The following is a 20,422-nucleotide window of genomic DNA, read 5'->3' on the forward strand; positions in this document are numbered from 1 at the left end:
CAGATTCGACCGCAATTTCAAAAAGAAAATTGCATCTTCGTCTGTTTTTGAAGCAATTGATAGCAAAATATTGGAAGAAATAGTACAACAGCTTAAAACAACCTGCTATCTTGACACATCTTTTTTCAAAAGTGTGTTTAACTGTTTGGAAGCAGATCTTTTAAAACGCCTCACTACTTTCTGTGACTTTTCCAAACTTCATGAAAACTGCAGTTGTGTTAAGCCCTTCTGAAAAAGCGCAAATCTTCCTTTCATAAGTAAGATAATTGAAAAGGTAGTTTTTAATCAGCTGAACAACTACTTAAACTCAAATAGATATCTGGACAATCTTCAATCTGGTTTCCGAGCACATCACAGCACAGAGACAGCACTCATTAATATAATAAATGATATTCGCCTTCATTCTGATTCTGGCAAAATATCAGTGCTGGTACTACTAGATCTTAGTGCTGCATTTGACACTGTCGATCATAACATACTTCTAGAGAGACTGGAAAACTGGGTCTGGTTTCTGGGATGGTACTCAAATGGTTCAGGTCATACTTAGAAGGGAGAGGTAATTATGTGAGTATAGAAGAGCATAAGTCTAAGTGGACGTCCATGACATGCGGCGTCCCACAAGGCTCAATTCTTGCACCGCTCTTGTTTAGCTTGTATATGCTCCCACCAAGTCAGATAATGAGGAAGAACCAAATTGCCTATCACAGCTATGCTGATGATACCCAGATTTACTTAGCCTTATCTCCAAATGACTACAGCCCCATTGACTCCCTCTGCAAATGCATTGATGAAATTAACAGTTGGATGTGCAAAATCTTTCTTCAGTTAAACAAGGAGAAAACGGAAGTCATTGCATTTGGAAACAAAGATGAAGTTCTCAAGGTGAATGCATATCTTGACTCTAGGGGTCAAACAACTAAATCAAGTAAAAAATCTTGGGGTGATTTTGGAGACAGACCTTAGTTTTAGTAGTCATGTCAAAGCAGTAACTAAATCAGCATACTATTATCTCAAAAACATTGCAAGAATTAGATGTTTTGTTTCCAGTTAAGATTTGGAGAAACTTGTTCATGCCTTTATCACCAGCAGGGTGGATTGCTGTAATGGTCTCCTCACAGGCCTTCCAAAGAAGACCATTAGACAGCTGCAGCTCATCCAGAACGCTGCTGCCAGGATTATGACTTGAACCAGAAAATCTGAGCATATCACACCAATCCTCAGGTCTTTACACTGGCTTCCAGTTACATTTAGGATTGATTTTAAAGTTCTTTTAAAAATCACTAAATGGCCTAGGACCCAAATACATTGCAGATATGCTCACTGAATATAAACCTAACAGACCACTCAGATCATTAGGATTGAGTCAATTAGAAACACCAAGGGTTCACACAAAACAAGGGGAGTCTGCTTTTAGCTATTATGCGGCCCGCAGTTGGAACCAGCTTCCAGAAGAGATCAGATGTGCTAAAACATGAGCCACATTTAAATCCAGACTCACAACTCATCTATTTAGCTGTGCATTTGTTGAATGAGCACTGTGCTACGTCTGAACTGATTGCACTATACTTTCATTTTATATAATTTTCCTTGTTTTTATTGCTGTGATAATCATTTTCTATTCTTAACTGTTTTAAAATAATTTAAAATAAATTTTATATCATTTTAAAAGTTTAAACTGAAGGCTAAAGTAAGTGCTGTGATGGTACAGAGAATGTGGGCAAAGTAAGACAAGTGTGTTGGTTAATCAGTTTAAAGTAAGACCTCTGAGTTCTATTTGTTTGGTTTCTGGTTAGGGGGAGAGCGACGTACTCACTCAGATATGAGTGAGGGACACCAGCAGAAGAAAACTGGTGTCATAATTTAGGTACACCTGTAAATGTAAAGGTGTACGGGTGCACATCTATAGATTGAGAGATGTGCACAGTCCAGGAGGGACAAAATGCATTCTCTAAGACACTAAGAGCTGTATGTAAGTGTGGGGACTTTGAGGAGAGCTCTGACTCAGCTGCAGGAAATTCTAGATGAGAAACTAAGTCAATCTGGTAGGTCAATATCAAATACAGCAAACCAATTATGTTTTGTAACTGTATTAAGAAAATTAGCAATTTGAAAACTGAAAATATTTTTTGAAATAAGGGAATTAATAGTCAATCAGTAGCCTTAATATTGTGATTGACACAATGGATCACTCATGGATCTAGCAGTCAAGGCTAGAAACTGAACACTGAAATGGTAAAGAATATCATCAGAGAAAAAAAACCCCTCTTGTGCACAAAAATGTAAAGAACTTTTGGTTGTCGCTACAGTTATGAGGATTATGCAGTAGCATGCAGGTAATGTCATCTGTTCAGAAAAAAAAAATCAAATAAATTGTAATTTGTTCTACCAACCCCTTTTAAAAATTGAGATCATTGTATTGTGAAGATGTGATTCATAATCTCTCTCTCAGTGGATGTGACTCTGGATTCTGATACAGTTCATCCAAAACTCATTCTTGTCTATGATGGGAAACTATTGAGACATGGAGACATTCATTGTGACCTCCAAGATAACCCAGAGAGATTTGATCACAGCTTCTGTGTCCTTGGAAACGAAGGATTCTCTACAGGGAGATTTTATTTTGATGTGCAGGTGAAGGGAAAGACCAGCTGGATTCTAGGAGTGATCAGAGAATCTATTAACAGGAAGGGACTGATCATAATGAGTCCTGAGGATGGATTCTGAGTTGTGGGTCTGTGGCATGAGAACGAATATTGGACCTGTGCAGATTCCTATTCTATTCCATTAGATTCCTGTTCTGATTCTTTGCTGGTAAATAGGTTACATAACTGCTTAATTATATTCCAATATATCATATCAGCTGAACTTATACACATTACTTAGCTACAAGGATGGTTCGTTGATTTATTCAATAATTTATAATTGAATAATTTGAGCAAAATAAAGTAATTTTATTGTGGATTAGTTACAGAGTAGTGCCTTTGTCATTTTCAGTTACTTTATCTTGAAGTTTATTCTTTGTCCACAAGATGGAGACAACATACTAAATATTGAAGCTTCAACAGCTACAAAAGCTGTGCTGCAAAGACATGGGACTCCAAATAATTCATAATTATGATTTTTATTTAAAACAGAACCGATTCACAGGGAACTTTTCGAAGCAGTTCAAATTCAAATGCTTTATATAATGTCATTATAGCCATTTTCAAAACATAAAACACACCTAAAGTAAGGTCAAAGTCTGACGTGTTCAGAAAATATGTGAGGATCTGTAACAACTGAAAGTGAGTGAGAGCTTCAGTAAAAGTGCAACTAATGAACAAGTCTTTTAATGTCTTTAAATAAAACTGAAGCATTTTAGTAAATATGTTATCAGCTGATATTCATTAACAGGTGAGTTAAGGCAATTTTATATTGTTAATTCGTATGGTTGTACCAGGGTTTATGTAACTATAATGAGATGAGCAAAATAAGGTTAAAGCATAATATATACTTCATTTTGGCAAAAGTATGTGATTTGTTTGGTTGCAGGGATGTTGATGGTCTACCAGTTTATTGCTCATTTGATTGACTAATGCTAGTTAATTTACACCCCCAATTACTGTAATGTTAAAAATAATAAACAATACAGTTCTTTAAAAAGATATCAGGAGCAGGTGACGTTTCCTTTTTACATTTCATGCTGTGAAATGAATTGTGTTGTGACATTTTGCTGAAAAGCCTTAAAGAGAAGAAGAGCAATGTCAGAATCTTTTACCAACAAAACTAATAAAGATGAGGAGACAGAGTATGGATAACACACCTCCAGGTAAATCAATTAATGAAGTAAATAGCAGTAATAATAACAATTATTTCAAAGAAAAAGTGTTATTTTTTGCTTGCATAATTTTGAATGTATATTATCTATTATGTGCAGACATGATCTTCAAGTGATATATATTCATAATTTGTCTTATTTTCAGATGTCATCTTCCAGTGGTCTTCTGGCTGAGGATCTTCAGTGTTCAGTGTCTGGATGTGTTCACTGATCCAGCCAGCACTCCATATGGACACACTTTCTATATGAGCTGCTTGAACCAGTGCTGGAACAACAGTCAGGAGTGTAAATGTCCAATTTGTAATGAAAAGTTCAGTAAAAGACCCGACCTCAAGATCAACACAGCACTTAGGTTGCACAACTCTTTGAGGAAAAGTTCAGTCTCAGGAAATTTGAAGTTCTCCGTGATATTTGCCATGACGTAAAGCTGAAAGCCCTGAAGTCCTGTCTGCTGTGTCAGACCTCTTACTGCGAAACTCACCTGGAGACTCATCAGAGAGTCCTGAGCTTCAGGAAACACAAACTAATGGACCCTGTGAAGACTATAAAGGACAATATATGTCAGAAACATGAGACCTCTGGAGCTGTTCTGTAGAGATGATCAGACGTATGTGTGTGTGTTTTGCACTGATGGAGACCACAAGACTCACAACACTGTTCCTCTAGAGGAGGAGAGTAAAGAGAAAAAGGAATGAGTTCAGCATTAAACATAACTTGTTTGATATTTTAAATGTTTTGAATATTCCAACAAGATATTTTGCTTGAAGATACATGCTGAATGATAAAATGTCAATGTCTGCGTGTCTCTGATTGTCTACAGACTTAGCTGATGAAAACAGAAAAACGTGTATAGACACTGTAAGGACAAAAGTGTTGGGACGCCCCCTTTTTTAGAACAGAAAAAGGCACTAACAAAACTGTGGCAACAAAGATGGAAACATAATTCATGAATTTAAAAATTGTATTTCCATCTCTGTTGCAACAGTTTTGGACGTGTCTAAAATGACAGTACCCTTATGTACAAGTCATTGGTGTTTGGTGAGGAGTTTTTGGCTCAAGGTCTGCATTTAAAGTCACACCAGAGGAGTTCAGCTGGGATCAGACTTTATGCAGACCAGTCAAGTTCTTCCACACTGACTCAATCAGAGGCGCACTGTCATGTTAGAATAGAAAAGGGTCCTGTCCAAACTGTTGCTATAAAATTAGAAGTGCACAATTCCCTAGAATATCATTATATGCTTTAACATTAAGATTTGTACTCATGGAAATGACTAAAGTAGTCAAACCTGTTCATTAGAAGGGGGTGACCCAATACTTTTGGCAATATAGTGTATTTTTGATAATTACAGATCCTTGTTATAATTTAATGTTTGATTCAAGATTCAAGAGTTTTATTTGTCACATACACAATTATACAGAGTATAACCAGCAGTGAAATGTAGGTCAGGTCCGCTCCAAGGACAGTGCAATTATAAAGTATACAAATATTAAGAGAAGAAAAGTAGAAAAACAAAAATAAAAAAATAAATAAAATAAAATAAAAAGAATAAAATAAAAAGATAGATAAAAAATATAAATATAAATGTGCAGGTCAGTATGTTGTTGACTTAAATAGTACTAAGAGGAATGTGCAAAATAATGTGCAAAAAAGTTGTACAGGGTATATAATAGCAGCAATATGAGGTAGAGAAAAATTATGAATAGCTTATTGATATGGTGATATTTACATGGAGTCAAGTGATGTTATGACACAGAGTTAGAGTTTAGGAGCCTGATGGCCTGGGGGAAGAAGCTCCTCCTAAGTCTCTCAGTTTTTGCCATCAGGCTACGGAAGCGCTTACCAGATGGAAGCAAAGTGAATAGTCGGTTACCAGGGTGATTTGAGTCCTTGATTATTTTGACAGCTCTATTTTTGCAGCGTTTGAGGTAGATGTCCTGCAGAGAGGGGAGAGCAGACCCTGAGATGCGCTCAGCTAAGCGCACAACTCTCTGTAGTGCTTTGCAGTCCTGATTGGAGCTGTTTCCATACCACACTGAGATGCACTGAGTCAATACACTTTCTATGGTCCCTGAATAGAAAGTTTTCAGGATTGCTGGTGAGACCCTGAATTTCCTCAGCTGTCGCAGATGGTACAGTCTTTGCCTGGCTTTCTTTACCTGAGTTTGGATGTGTGTAGTCCAAGTCAGGTTCTCGGAGATGTTTACACCGAGGTACTTGAAGCTACTCACCCTCTCCACAGGGGTCCCACTGATCATAAGAGGTGTGTAGGGCTGCTGCTGTCTCTTCCTGAAGTCCATGATCAGCTCTTTAGTTTTGCTCGCATTCAGAGAGAGACAGTTGTCCTGGCACCATGATGTGAGTCTCTCTACCTCATCCAAGTATGCGGTCTCATCGTTGTTGGAGATGAGGCCCAGAACCACAGTATCATCAGCGAATTTGACAATAGATGTGGAGCTGTGAGAGGACACGCAGTCATGCGTGTAGAGAGAGTAGAGCAGGGGACTCAGGACACAGCCCTGTGGGGCTCCTATGTTCAGAGTGATGGAGTTTGAGGTGAACTGGCCAACTTTCACCACTTGAGGTCTGCCGGTGAGGAAGTCTTGAATCCAGTCACAGAGTGAGGAGTTTAGATGCCAGCTTGATGGGGACTATAGTGTTGAAAGCTGAGCTATAGTCAATGAATAGCAGCCTTACATAATTTCCATTGTTGCTATCCAAGTGTGTGAGGGAAGAGTGGAGAACGTGAGAAATGGCATCGTCCGTGGATCTGTTTGGGCGATAGGCAAACTGAAGAGGGTCCAGAGTATTAGATTAGATTAGATTAGATTCAACTTTATTGTCATTTATGCAGAGTACAAGTACAGAGCTAATGAAATGCATATCAGGGATGGAGGAGCAAATGTGGCTCTTTACAAGTCTCTCAAAAACCTTCATGACTATAGATGTGAGGGCAACTGGGCGATAGTCATTCAGGCAAGAGGGTTTATTGTTCTTTGGCACAGGGATAATGATGGATTTTTTGAATGAGGTAGGAACCACGGCGGTAGCAAGGGACTCATTAAAGATAGAAGTGAACAAACCAGCGAGCTGATCGGCGCAGGACCTCAGAACACGGCCGGTTATCCCATCAGGTCCGGCTGCTTTCCTGACGTTCACTCTCTTTAGCGCCCTCCGAACCTCATCCTCCGACACGGTGATTACAGGATCATCGCTGCTCTGCCTGTTGCTTCCAGACGCGCTGGTCGGCAGAAACGCGCCACCGCCGTTGCCATCGAAGCGGCCGTAGAAGATGTTTAACTCGTCGGCCAGCAACGGGTCTGCTCTCACCTCCGCGGAGGATTTGTTTCCGAAGTCACAGATGGTCCTCAGTCCCTGCCACATCCGTCGAGAGTCGTTGAGCTGGAAATGAGACTCAATTCTCTCTCTGTATCTGTGTTTGGCGGCTCTTACTGCGCGTCGGAGAGCATAGCACGATGCTTTGTACTCGCTCGTATTCCCAGACAGAAGAGCCTCATTGTAAGCGGCGGTGCGTGTGTTAACCGCGGCACGGATTGTTCTGTCCACCCACGGTTTCTGATTGGAGAATGTCCTTATCGTTATTGTTTCTGTAGCTTGCTCGGTTAGCGTGTTTACGAAGCTTAATGCTACATCCGTGAACTCGCTGACGTCAGAAGAACTCGCCCGGAACATGTCCCAGTCGACGTCATCAAGCGCCGCCTGCAGCATAGTCTCTGAGTGGGAGGACCAGCGCGTCACTACTCTCTGCACCGGAGGTTCCTGAACGAGCCTTTGTTTGTATCTCGGTGTTAGAAAGATGGCGGCATGGTCCGATTTGCCAAAAGCCGGTAATGAGCGGGCTTTGTAGGCATCCTTGAACTGAGTGTAGCAATGATCCAGTGTGTTTGGTCCTCTAGTTGGACAGGATACATGTTGGTAAAAGTTCTGCATGACCTGCTTGAGGTTGGCTTTGTTAAAGTCCCCCGCGATGATGAAGGCAGCGTCAGGATGTTTGTTAATGTGGCCGCTGAGCACATCGTGAAGTTTAGACAAAGCCAAGCCAGTGTCCGCCTGTGGTGGAATGTACACAGCAGTAACAATGATCGATGAAAACTCCCGGGGCAGATAAAATGGGCGGCAGATAATGGAAAGATGTTCCAGATGGAGTTGGAGTTGACTTGCAAATGTATATCAGATTGTAATGTGTGCAATTAAGATTTTTTTTTTTTTAATTCAAGACTGAATTTTGAAATAAAAATAGAGACCGAATTTGATACTGATTGTTACTGTGAAGCTCTGAAAAGGTAAAAAAATAACATACACATTTAATGATTAAATCAAAGAAAAATGTTAATCACCATATTCTTATCGCTATTTTGGTCAATAACGATATATGTTATACACTTTGTTCGTTTTTTACACATTGAAAGTTAATAGGAAAAAAGTTTTATCTAGATATTTCTCTTCAGCATTGTTGTTTTAGTGCAGACAATGAAATTGAACCCTCTACACTACGACAACTTAAGAAGTCTGAAATGACATTGCGTTATGTTTACGAGCCTTCAGTAGGCTTACGCATGCTTGCTTTGATCATTAGAATCAACTCAAATAGATCTATTAGACCGTTTGAGGATGTAGAGTTCATTCCCCTAGAGCTACATTGCCTCTGGACATCCGGACAGCGCCGAGCCATCCTGTAAAGAGAGTGCAAACTGATTCCGGAGTTCCGGCCGAGATGAGAACTAAACCCCTCCTCTTCCTCTCTTCTGGATCAGGATGGCTTAAAAGGCTTAGGTTCCAGCATTACTCGAGGGCAGGGACCTTGACGCTTGGGGAAGGGGAAGGGGAAGCGTTTTGCCATTCGGGAGTGCTGCTAAAGCCCGGGCTCGGACTTCCGCTGAGGTTGAGGCTGCGCTGGATTTGCCGGCTGAGTGGCGGGGGTATTCTGGCGAATAGCAGTGAGTCTGGCGAGACTGGCAAGTCCAGGAAGGCCATTTTCTCAGCATCCCTGATCTTGGTCAGATTCAGCCAGAGGTGGCACTCCAACACTACCAAGCTGACCATTGTCTTGCCAGTCGCCTGCGCCATTGCTTTCATGGCATGCAGAGCCAGGTCTGTCACTGTGCGCAACTCCTTAAATGCCTCCTGATGCTGTTGGCCTGACATAGTGGCTTCGCCCATTCTGGCGGGCTAAAGAGACATTGGTTTGGCTACACTGGCTACACAAACGTGAACAGATCAGGCTTCAGTACAGAGTAAAATAGTAGCTTTCCCCATATGCATTTCCGTGCAACGGAAGAGACCATTGGAAAGGGAACATGTCATGTTCACCTGCAACTGTCAGCAAGATAAACTTTTTCCAGTATGTTTTGATGTTCTTACCTTTCATTGCCTAGTATATAAATAAAGCTACATTTTAAAAAGACTGCTTGCTGGAGTTTGTTGCTCTAATAAAAAGCTATGCCAAAATAAAAATTCCTTTATCTGATTTCATAGAATTAACTACCCAGGTAGCCAAAACGGTTTGACCCGATAATGGCCCAGATCCGGCAGGCCGGAAGAAATAACTCAGCCCGGCTGCATTTGCCAGACTCGGCATGGACATGGGATGAATGACGCCCCAAATACACTGGCCCGAGTCCGGCTGCCATAACTGCCGACATTGGGCCACAATCACGCCGACAAGAATTGAAACACTTAGCTGGCACTGGTCCTACACTGGGTACTGAAACTGAGCAGACACTGGGTCACAATCATGCCGACACCTAGCCGGTACTAGTCTTGTTCGTTAAATAAAAAAAAAAATATATATATATAAGAATTACAACTTCTAAATTATGTGTATTAAAAACTCTTTCCTGGTTTTATATAAAATCAGAGCTTTGGATAATTTGTTTTTCCACAAAATGACATTGTTACATTAAAATCCTTAAGATGGTATCTACTTCCAACTAAAATAAAATATATATTTTACAGTGTCCTTGTTAATCCTACATGTACTTATGCATGTCAACTAAATGTCACCTTTACAAAGATTTCTGTTCATGGCATCTCCACCTACTACCCCATTAATTACCCCATAACATTCATATGTGCCCCCCCCCCCACCAAGTATAAAAATGACACAATGAAAATGAGTGATATTACAATTTATTTGGGGAAAAAAAAAAAACTCCAGGAGCTTCCTCAAGTAAGCGCACCCTAAAAGAGAGACAGACTGACGGAAAGAGACAAAAAGGGGAACAGACAATGACATGTATGGTTATTCAGACAATCTCAGACTGATAACATGAATGGTAACTCTGATAAATTTTAACATTTGGAACATAATAGAATTTGTGTACATTCGGGCCTGCTCTTTTCTTCCGCCATCTCTGTCTAAAGTGAGCAGCAGCCATCTTTTGAGTCATTTTTCAATCTCTCCATCTGATGCACTGCCAGTACTTGAATTTCTTTGCACTGATTGAAAAACAATAACAACAACAACAACAACAACAAAAAACAGATCAGTTGCAATACTATAGACCAGTGGTGTCAACTCAATTCCTGGAGGGCTGCAGCTGTGCACAGTTTAGCTTCAACCAGCTCCAAATCACACCTGCTTGGAAGTTTCTAGTGATCCCGAAGACCTTGATTACCTGGATCAGGTGTGCTTGATTATGGTTGGAGCTAAACTTTAGCACTATGTTAGCAAACTCACAATTATAGCTTCATTATAAATAAACGTTACTTTGATATTATGTGTAGAACGGTTTATTAAAATTATATTATAAATTAGATTATCAAATGTTTACTCACCAGAGTAGCAATATCTTTGGGTCTTCTGGCAGTTAGCAGCACAAAAAGCCCGTCAGGTTTTGTCATTAGATGTCTTGAAACTTGTAGCAAAAAATAATGTTAAAGTTCCCTTAACCACTTTAAGCTTGTTTCATTATGGTCTGGTTTCACAAACGGGGCTTATCTTAAGCCAGGACTAGGCCTTAGTTAAATTAAGAAATTTAAGCAATTTTTACAAAAATGCCTTAGAAGAAAATATTAAGGTCTGCATTTGGACACAGAACAATGACACTGACATATTTTAAGATATGTCAGAGCAAGATATTTTCAGTTGAGACGGCTCAAACATGCATTTTAATCTGGCTATCTTAAACCTTGTCTGTGAAACGCCAGTTACTTTTTTCCCATTTATTGACTGACAGTGCGCTGTGTGAACATGCTGTTACTGTAGTTCTAGACTAAATGTGAATGTGCATTAATTCATCCCACTCGCAAAAAAACAGATTTAGTATTCATCTAAATGAATTAAAACAGTGAAATGCAAACTCAGAATATGACACAAACCTGCAATAATTAAATGTTAAATAACACAAATATATCTAATCCCATTTTATTAACCAATGTCTTTGCTGCTGACCTTTTGATCCAGTTCAACCATGCTAAGCAAAAATGACTTTAGATAAACTAACAATTGTGCCTTATTGTTTTTTTTTTATTGCTGAAGAGTGTTGAACCTTCTCCTGCGTTCTACTTTACAGACGGGAATTTACTTTTGCTTCAGCCTGAGGTTTATTCATTACACTTTTTGGTGTGAAAGGGCTTTTACATTTGCTATAATTAGAACTTCTTGTATTAAAAACAATCAAGCCCTGCTCATATTTAAAAAGTAATGCAAAAGTAACGTAATTCATTACTTTCCATAAAAAGTAGCTAAGTAATGTAATTAGTTCCGTTTTTTAGGGAGTAACGCAATATTGTAATGCATTTACTTTTTCGGGATTAGGCCATAGTTCAATTAGTACATTTAAGTAATTTTTTATAACGTGCCTTAGGAAAAAAACATTACTGGTGTGCATCTTGAGACAAAATAAAGGCATTGACATGTTTTAAGATCATTCAGAGCAAGTTTCTTTAAATTGAAACAGCTCAGACTTACATTTTAGTCTGGGACTAGCCTTAAGCCTTGTCTGTGAAACAGATTATGTTGAAGTGTCACTGCTACATACTATTTACCACATTGTAAACGGAGACCCACCCCCAGCAGCACTCAGCCTAAACTGGTCAGGGTATGCATGCCCATATCTCAGCCAAAATCAGACCAGAACACAGACCCATTGTTAGTCACTACATCATATCTTTGCTCAATGAAATCTGCTCAAGGGTGTGCTACACCAGCAGTTGCTGTTGTTTGTGTCACCGGATATCGCCAACTGTCATTGAAAATGCATCATGTCATGTTGCTTTTTTGTCACACAATTGCTGCAGTGGAAATGCCTTAAAGTTTCCAGGCTACATGTATGCTTTATTTGGCAAAATATGGCAGCTCTGTTTGGTGTTGGTATGAATGAACTAGGTGTGTGCTCACTTCTGTGCTGACATTCCTCATTTTAGGTCAATATGAAATGTGCATGGATAATAATAAGCATATAAGAATGGTTATTTCTTGGCGTACTTCAGCAGTTTAATCTTAAATTGCTGAATAAATTAAGAAAAAGTAATTTGGTTTTTTTATTAGTTATAACAAAGCATTGCAGTATGTAATTGTCAATAATAATTCATCCTGGAATTTGTGGAACTTTGTTCACAAGATAGAGACCACATACTAAACTCTGGAGCTATAAAATAAAATAAATCATGAAAATATTTAGAGACAAACCCTAACCCATAAGCAATAGGAATACTTGGACTACAAGGGCAGACTGTACTGCAGAAAATCATGCAATATAAAATATACACAATATATTCATTTGTTCCACTTATTTCTTGTTAGTTGATTTGATTAATCTGTGGCTTTTAGTAAAGACATTGTAGCTACTTGATCAACCTTGAACTTTGATCTTTTCCGTTTATATCATCTGCACTGTGATTGGCTGTCATTGCGCTCAAACTACAATATCACGTGGGGACGATGTCAAAGAGGTTTGAAAATATTGTAGCGTTTGAGACTGCTCGAGACAGGTGCGGATCGGATCACATTGCCTACCTGCTTGTACTTATCGAGCTTCGGCGACCTCACCGACCACCCATTTGATTGAGATCTCTCGGTTTTGTCGCAGACCTTGGGAATCCGTCTGCGACAGCAAAATCAAGCCAAAAGATCTGTAGTGTGAACTTGCCTTAAACTGCCTCAGAAGTCATTGCCTGATAGCAGCGTGGCAAGTTGGCTGCCTAAGTTTTTGGACGCAGCCAAAATTAGCTAAGCACTGGAAATAATATGATCCTCAGATCTTGAGTGTACGTCAGACTTGACAGACATACAAACTGCCTATTGCAACTCAGAAGGAAGCACTTCTGTGGAAGTGAAACTAAACTAGGAACAACAGTCTGGGTTGGTTTTAAGGTTTTTAATAAACAACAAGCTTATGTATTTCTAAGACGTGCAAAGACGAATGTGAACAGCTGATACTCGCAGGTACGTGAAGGACATGCAAGAGAAATTTAAACGTGTAGCCTATGTGATGATTACGCGTCTGTGTCTGACTAAATCTAGGCAAAATAAGGTTAAAGCACTGTAGAAACTTGTTTATTCGACTAGTGTAGTTGTGTAGGCAACTATGAAAATGTCTCAGTTTTTTGGCCAAAAAAAAATTGTGGGTTGTAAAACAGTTCAATGGGTGTCTGTCATTGTAAAGTGTGATTGTGAACAGGAAGATTGTTGAACTACTGACTGAATCTGTAAAAGATCTGTATGAGTATATGTTATACTATACTATTATATAACTATTTCCAGATCTATAACAGAGAACAGATAAAAACAAAGTCATTATATAGTTCAGTGGACTAAACACAGTGTCATTGAATGGGAAAATCGAATTAATTTGAATTTTTAATCTGAATGCAAAACACTTGTCATTTTGCTGCTGTATTCAATAAAAAGTGAATCTCTTTCACGTCCAATAATTTAATTTGTGTTGTAGCAGTTTTGGCTTTAATATATTAACTCACAAAATATTTGCAGATATGAGTTTAAAATATAATTGCATTGGCTGTATTTGAGAAACTTGGAAGTAAGTGATGAACCGATTTCATCCTGCGAAATAAAAATGTGTTTTGACCTTTTCCTTCAAAGACACAAAGAGAAGAAGAGCAATGGCAGAATGTTTACCAAGACAAACCAGGAGAAAACTTGTGGATAAACCTCGATGTAACACAATAACCAAGATAATGAATGAATGATGCAAATAATAATAATAATAATAATAATAGTAACATTTAATTGTTAATTTCTCGGTTATATATTGAATATCTTTTAACTTGAGAGGTTGTTTTAGCACCTTGTGCACGAAATACAACGAGATGTGAGCGCAATTGTAAAAGATGCATGTTTACAGTTAAAAAATAATAGAGACCTAGCACAGAATGCGTTCTGTGAGAATGATCCCCATTTCTTATTTGGCTCTGTCTTTCTAGAGCTAGTTCCTGAAAGTTTCTAGTTTTGGCAGAGGCTCTGGGCGGCGCAAAATAGATAGATAGATTAACTGACTACACTGTATCTAAAATGCAAGTTACTTGATATTAATTTCCTGTTTATTGATCTGTTTTATAAAATTGATTCGGTTGGTTTTAATGTAAGCACATCTGTGACTGATATTTGGAACAACAATACTCTTTGACTGTGAGATATCGCTTACCTTTTTATGTGCAGATATAAACTGCAGGTGATACATTTTTTATTTCTTTCCTCATCAGCTATGTCATCATCCAGTGGTCTTCTGGCTGAGGAGCTTCAGTGTTCAGTGTGTCTGGATGTGTTCACTGATCCAGTCAGCACTCCATGTGGACACAACTTCTGTAAGAGCTGCCTGAACCAGTGCTGGAACAACAGTCAGGAGTGTAAATGTCCATTGTGCAAAGAAACATTCAGTAAAAGACCCAACCTCAAGATCAACACAGCACTTAGACAGGTTGTACAACTCTTTCAGGAAAAGTTCAGTCTGAGTAAAACTGATGTTCTCTGTGATATCTGTGATGAAAGAAAACTGAAAGCCCTGAAGTCCTGTCTGCTGTGTCAAAACTCATACTGTGAAACTCACCTGGAGCCTCATCAGAGAGTCCCAAACTTAAAGAAACACAAACTGATGGACCCTGTGAAGAATATGAAGAACTATATATGTCAGAAACATGAGAGACCTCTGGAGCTGTTCTGTAGAGATGATCAGACGTATGTGTGTGTGTTTTGCTCTGATGGAGACCACAAGACTCACAACACTGTTCCTCTAGAGGTGGAGAGTAAAGAGAAGAAGGCACGAGTTACTAACAATACAATAAACTTACTTCAGTAATATGGTTTTAAATATTCCAAAAATATATTTTGTCAGAAATGGAAATACATGTTAAGAAAAGTGATTAAGTATATCTTGATAAAATATAAAATATGTTCATGTCTGTCTATAGACTCAGCTGGTGAAGACACAGAAAGACATGCAGCAGATGATCCAGGACAGAATCAGGAAGATTCAGGACATCAGACACTCAGCAAAACTCAGAAAAGTGAGCAGACTTTCAATATGTGATGAATAATGCTCTTATTTGACAAAGCTGATGTAATTATATAAAAAAAACGGAATTTTCAGAAAAGCACAGAGCGAGAGAAAACAGCCAATGTTGAGCTCTTCAGCGATCTGATGCGCTCCATTGAGAGATGTCAGGCTGAGCTGCTGGAGATGATGGAGGAGAAGCAGAAAGCAGCAGAGAATCAGGAGGAAAAGCTCATTCAAGAGCTGCAGCAGGAAATCACTGAGCTCAAGATGAGAAACACTGAGCTGGATCATCTCTTACACACTGAGGATCACCTCCAGCTCCTACAGGTCAGTGTCTCTCTGTCTGCTCACATCATGGGACAGCACTCACACTCCTCATGCTGAGGGATTTCTGCTCTCTCCTGCTGTAGATTGATCCATCCCTGTGCAGTCCTCCACACACCAGGAACTGGCCTGAGATCAGTATGAACACTGATGTGAGTGTGGAGACTCTGAGGAGAGCTCTGACTCAACTGCAGGAAACTCTAGACAAGAATCTCAGTCAAACTAGTAAGTATCAAATAGAACAGCACATTATTAAAACATTTTTTAAAATTAAATTTATATTAAAAACAGATGCGTTTTCTGATAAAGGAATAGATTTTGGCTCTGAAAGGGTGTTCTATGTGTGTTTGTAAAGAGACACGTATATCTCAAAGAAAACAGCTCTTGTACACAGATATATAAATAACTCAATCTTGTTTTTCTCTACAGTTATGAGAAGGATGCAGCAGCATGCAGGTAATGTCATCTGTTAATGTACACTCTTAAAAATAAAGGTGCTTCACGATGCCATAGAAGAACCTTTTTGTCTAAATGTTTCCATAAAGAACCTTTAACATCTTTAACGGTTCTTCAGATTATAAAAAGATAAGAAAGAGATGGTTCTTTAAAGAACCTTTGACTGAATGGTTCTTTGTGCAACCAAAAATGGTTATTCTGTGGGATCACTGTGAAGAACCTTTTGAAGCACCTTTATTTTTAAGAGTGTAGCATAAAATGCAAATTATACTCTTATTCTATCAAACACTTTAAGTAAATGAAGGTCTTTGTACTGCGAAGATGTTTTTCATAATCTCTGATCTCTCTCTCTCTCTCTCAGTGGATGTGACTCTGGATCCTGATACAGCTCATCCAAATCTCATCCTGTCTGATGATGGGAAGCAAGTGAGACATGGAGACATTATGCAAACGCTCCCAAATAACCCAGAGCGGTTTGATTACAGTGCTTCTGTCCTTGGAAAAGAGGGATTCTCCTCGGGGAGAATTTATTTTGAGGTGCAGGTGAAGGGAAAAACTGGCTGGACTTTAGGAGTGGTCAGAAAATCTATTAACAGGAAGGGACCGCTTGCAGTGCGCCCACAGTGTGGATGTTGGGCAATTTGGTTGAGGAATGAGAATAAATATTGGGCCTGTGCTGGCCCTCTTGTCTCTCTTTCTCTGAGAGTGAAACCACAGAAGGTGGGGGTGTTTGTGGATTACGAGGAGGGTCTGGTCTCCTTCTATGATGTGCAGTCCAGATCTCATATCTACTCCTTCACTGGTCAGTCTTTCACTGATGGATTATATCCATATTTTAGCCCCTTTCCTAATGATAATGGTACAAATTCAGCACCACTGATCATCTCACCTGTTAATTATAATGAATGAGTATACAACCCAGATATGAAATACGCAAGGAAAATGAAGCATAGACACATTCATCTAAAAAGAGTATACTGTATATGCATTTGCTGTTTGTAAAATAATGAGAAAGTCATAGTGTTTTCCCTCTCCTTTTTAGCTTCACAAATATGTATGAATTGTATTGTAAAATTGTACATAAAATGCAAACATAAACATTTGCTCAGTTTGAGAATGTCCTCTAAGTGAGATTAAATAGCATCAGTTCCCTTTTGTTTGGTTCATGTTTATAAGCCCTCAGTTCTCTCTGTTCGTTCTTGTTTGTAGATTTGTTTTCCCTTATGTTATTCCTGTTTTCTGAGCACTTGTGGTTAATGTATATCTCTTTAAATTATCCTTTGTAGAGAGAGTTTCTAATTCAAGATTCAAGAGTTTTATTTGTCACATACACAATTATACAGGGTATAACCAGCAGTGAAATGTAGGTGCAGTGAAATGTATATAATGTTATGTAACAATTAACATGTTACATAACATTATGGATGTTAAATCAAAAGGTTTTTCAACCACCCCTGATTTCCCCTACTATTTTAGTGGATATAAGATTGACTCTATCAGCATTTGGCAGACACTTTTATCTGAAACAATTTACATTGCATTAATTTAATATATTTCAGCCCTGACCCATAACCTTGACATTTCTAGCATTATGTTCTATTGTTTGAACTGCATGAAAAAAGCAATATTAGGCAAAGTCCATTACTGATTTTTGTCAAGCCTATTCACAACATTGCCAGAAATAGACTTCCTTGTTGTTAAAAAGCTTACAACCATGCTTTACCTAATTATATTCTATCAAGTGAACATATACACAACGTAACTATAAAAATGCTCCCCGTGCCCTCAATAGTGTTAAAGAAAATAAGAGACTGTAAAACTGCATAGGTCGAAGTCTGATGTCCAGAATATAAGGGAGTGTGACATGACTGAAGGTCAGTGAAAGTTGCAGTGAAAGCGCAACTAACGAAGAACAGTCTTCAATAAAGCTATTTTCTTAATAATAATAACCACTGAATCATTCAGAGACATATATGAACAGCTGATATTCACTCACAGGTAAGTTATGGAAATTGTGTTTCTAATGTTAGTCGTCTGGTTTAATAGAGTGTAGGCTATGTCTAATTCGAATAAACTGGGCAATACCAGATTAAAGCACAAGTTCTTTTTTTCAATTAAGAAAAGTATATAAAGTCTGTTATTTGTTTCTTTTTAACTAGTTCAATACTAAACTCAAAGAAACAGGAAGTATGTGAACTACAGACAGATGGAACCGAAACCTGCACTTCTTGTATTAGATGAGATTTCATGTATTGTATATTTTAATGATGTCCAATTCATCTGACATCTATGCAAAACACTACTATATTCATGAATGAAAATGATTCATCCAAACATTTTATTTTTGCAGTGCTGGCATGAACATAGCCTATATGTTAATAAAAGGTGAAAACAAGTCACTGTCTTGATTGTCAATTTAGTCAACAATTCGTCCAATAGCAAAGTTCTGTCTTGAACCGATAACGTCTTAGGTTACGTATGTAACCCCAGTTCCTCGAGGGAACGAGATGCTTTGGGGGACGCCTTCAGCGCAACCGGCTCTGAATACAAGTGAAATCTGTCCAAAGGATGGGCGAGACGTTACGGGCGAAGTGACGTAATTACCAGCTGGTATAAAAGCATGTGCGGTGAAACTGGCATCAGCTTCTAGAATGAAGCAAGCGCTGGCAGGGATGCCGGAAGTGTGGCCTCCAGGAACTGGGGTTACAAACGTAACCTAAGACGTCCCTCTTCAGGAACTCGAGCTGCGTCTGGAGACGCTTTGGGGAATGTGATATCCACGCTGCCAGGCTTACCAATCCCTGCCCAGTGTGTATCCATGCGGAGCACATCTAGGGCAAGAGGACGGAAGAGCCTGGAGTGGCCCGCAAGTCCAGGCCGTAGAACCTGACAAAGGTCAGGGGCATAGACCATCCCGCAGCATTGCAGATGTCCTGTATTGGTACTCGCACTGGACACATACAGTTAAGCCTTTGCTGGTCAGGCTCCCAAAAGGGAGGAGGACTGAAGGCCTGCCGTACGACAGGCTGTGTGTCTCTGTCTGCTCACATCACAGGACAACACTCACACTCCTCATGCTGAGGGTTTTCTGCTCTCTCCTGCTGTAGATTGATCCATCCCTGTGTAGTCCTCCACACACCAGGAACTGGCCTGAGATCAGTATGAACACTGATGTGAGTGTGGAGACTCTGAGGAGAGCTCTGACCCAGCTGCAGGAAACTCTAGACCAGAAACTCAGTCAAACTGGTAAGTCAATATCAAATGCAGAACACACTTTCTTGGCAGTAACTGTGTTTTGCAAGGAAGTCAATATTTAAAAAGTGAAAATTATAATATCTGCCTATCAAACAATAAACAAATCTGAACAATCAAGCAATACTATTAATGTCAATATATTTCAGTAGCAAAATAGAAGTAATAAGATAATATGGTAAAAAATAAAAGACTTGACTTCGAATATTTCTTTCTTCATTGTTGTCATGTTAAATATTTTAGCCAAAATATTTTAATTAAATTATTTTTAAAATGTATGTATTATTATTAATATATTGCTGATATTATTAATATAGTATTAATATATTGCTGTGTATGTAGTGTAAAAAAAGATATATATAATTTGTAAAAACATGGTGTGATGTCTTACATTAATCATGGTAATCTTCCACAAAAGCAACACTTAGGTGTGTGTGTGTGTGTGTGTGTGTGTGTGTGTGTGTTTTGTGACAAATGAGGACATACATTTGTATAATGACACAGGTAATAAAAGGTGAAGGTGACTTTTCAGGACATTGACCCATGTCCCCACTTTTCAAAACGCTTATAAATCATAGAGAGTGAGTTTTTTGGGGGGAAATTTGAAATGCACAATGTCTCCTGTGAGGGCTAAGTTTAGGTGTAGGGCAATAGCACATACAGTTTGTACAGTATAAAAACCATTACGCCTATGGGATGTCCCCACTTTTCACAAAAATAAATGTGTGTGTGTGTGTGTGTGTGTGTGTGTACCTGGTATTATGGGGACCAAAGGTACAAGTATAGTAAAACCAGTGAATTTTGACCTTGTTGGGATATTTCTTGGTCCCTATAAGGCAACAAGCCCATCAATCATACAGAATAATCTTTTTGAAAATCTATTTTCTGTGAGAGGCAGGTTTAGTAAATAAAAAAATCTGTATTTTTACATGTTTTGTCCCGTATTTTTATATATAATATTATATATATATAATATTATAAATTTAATATTTATAATATTATATATATATTATATTATATATATATATATAAAATTTCCACATAAGACACAATCGCGAATTTATCAAAACTTAGAAATATGCATTTTTATTTAACGGA

General features: G+C 38.6%; 1 protein-coding gene across 2 annotated transcripts; it reads left to right on the plus strand.

Moving 5' to 3' along the window:
* The first annotated feature begins 12,669 nt into the window (after nucleotides 1–12,669).
* LOC306885342 (E3 ubiquitin-protein ligase TRIM39-like) lies at nucleotides 12,670–17,368 on the plus strand. 2 transcript variants are annotated; one of them, XM_079441795.1, is made up of 7 exons: nucleotides 12,670–13,224; nucleotides 14,502–15,055; nucleotides 15,207–15,302; nucleotides 15,386–15,619; nucleotides 15,703–15,841; nucleotides 16,046–16,072; nucleotides 16,434–17,368. In XM_079441795.1, exons 2-7 carry the CDS (start codon nucleotides 14,504–14,506, stop codon nucleotides 16,979–16,981), a joined length of 1,596 nt encoding a protein of 531 aa, XP_079297921.1. In that variant the 5' UTR covers nucleotides 12,670–13,224; nucleotides 14,502–14,503; the 3' UTR covers nucleotides 16,982–17,368. The 2 variants fall into 2 exon arrangements, with proteins under 2 accessions (XP_079297921.1, XP_079297922.1); XM_079441796.1 differs by having other exon boundaries at nucleotides 13,098–13,224; nucleotides 14,502–15,061; nucleotides 15,213–15,302; nucleotides 16,434–17,227.
* The last annotated feature ends 3,054 nt before the right edge of the window (nucleotides 17,369–20,422 follow it).

Source organism: Barbus barbus, assembly GCF_936440315.1.
Source record: "Barbus barbus genome assembly, chromosome: 2".
In the NCBI taxonomy this organism is placed as follows: domain Eukaryota; kingdom Metazoa; phylum Chordata; class Actinopteri; order Cypriniformes; family Cyprinidae; genus Barbus; species Barbus barbus.

What these genes read in the sequence shown, in the direction of transcription:
- LOC306885342 (XM_079441795.1), top strand. Translation starts at nt 14,504, where the DNA reads ATGTCATCATCCAGTGGTCTTCTGGCTGAGGAGCTTCAGTGTTCAGTG. An exon ending in ACTCAGCAAAACTCAGAAAA is followed by an intron (nt 15,303 to 15,385) that starts GTGAGCAGACTT and finishes CGGAATTTTCAG; the next exon opens with AAAAGCACAGAGCGAGAGAA. An exon ending in CAAGAATCTCAGTCAAACTA is followed by an intron (nt 15,842 to 16,045) that starts GTAAGTATCAAA and finishes TTTTCTCTACAG; the next exon opens with TTATGAGAAGGATGCAGCAG.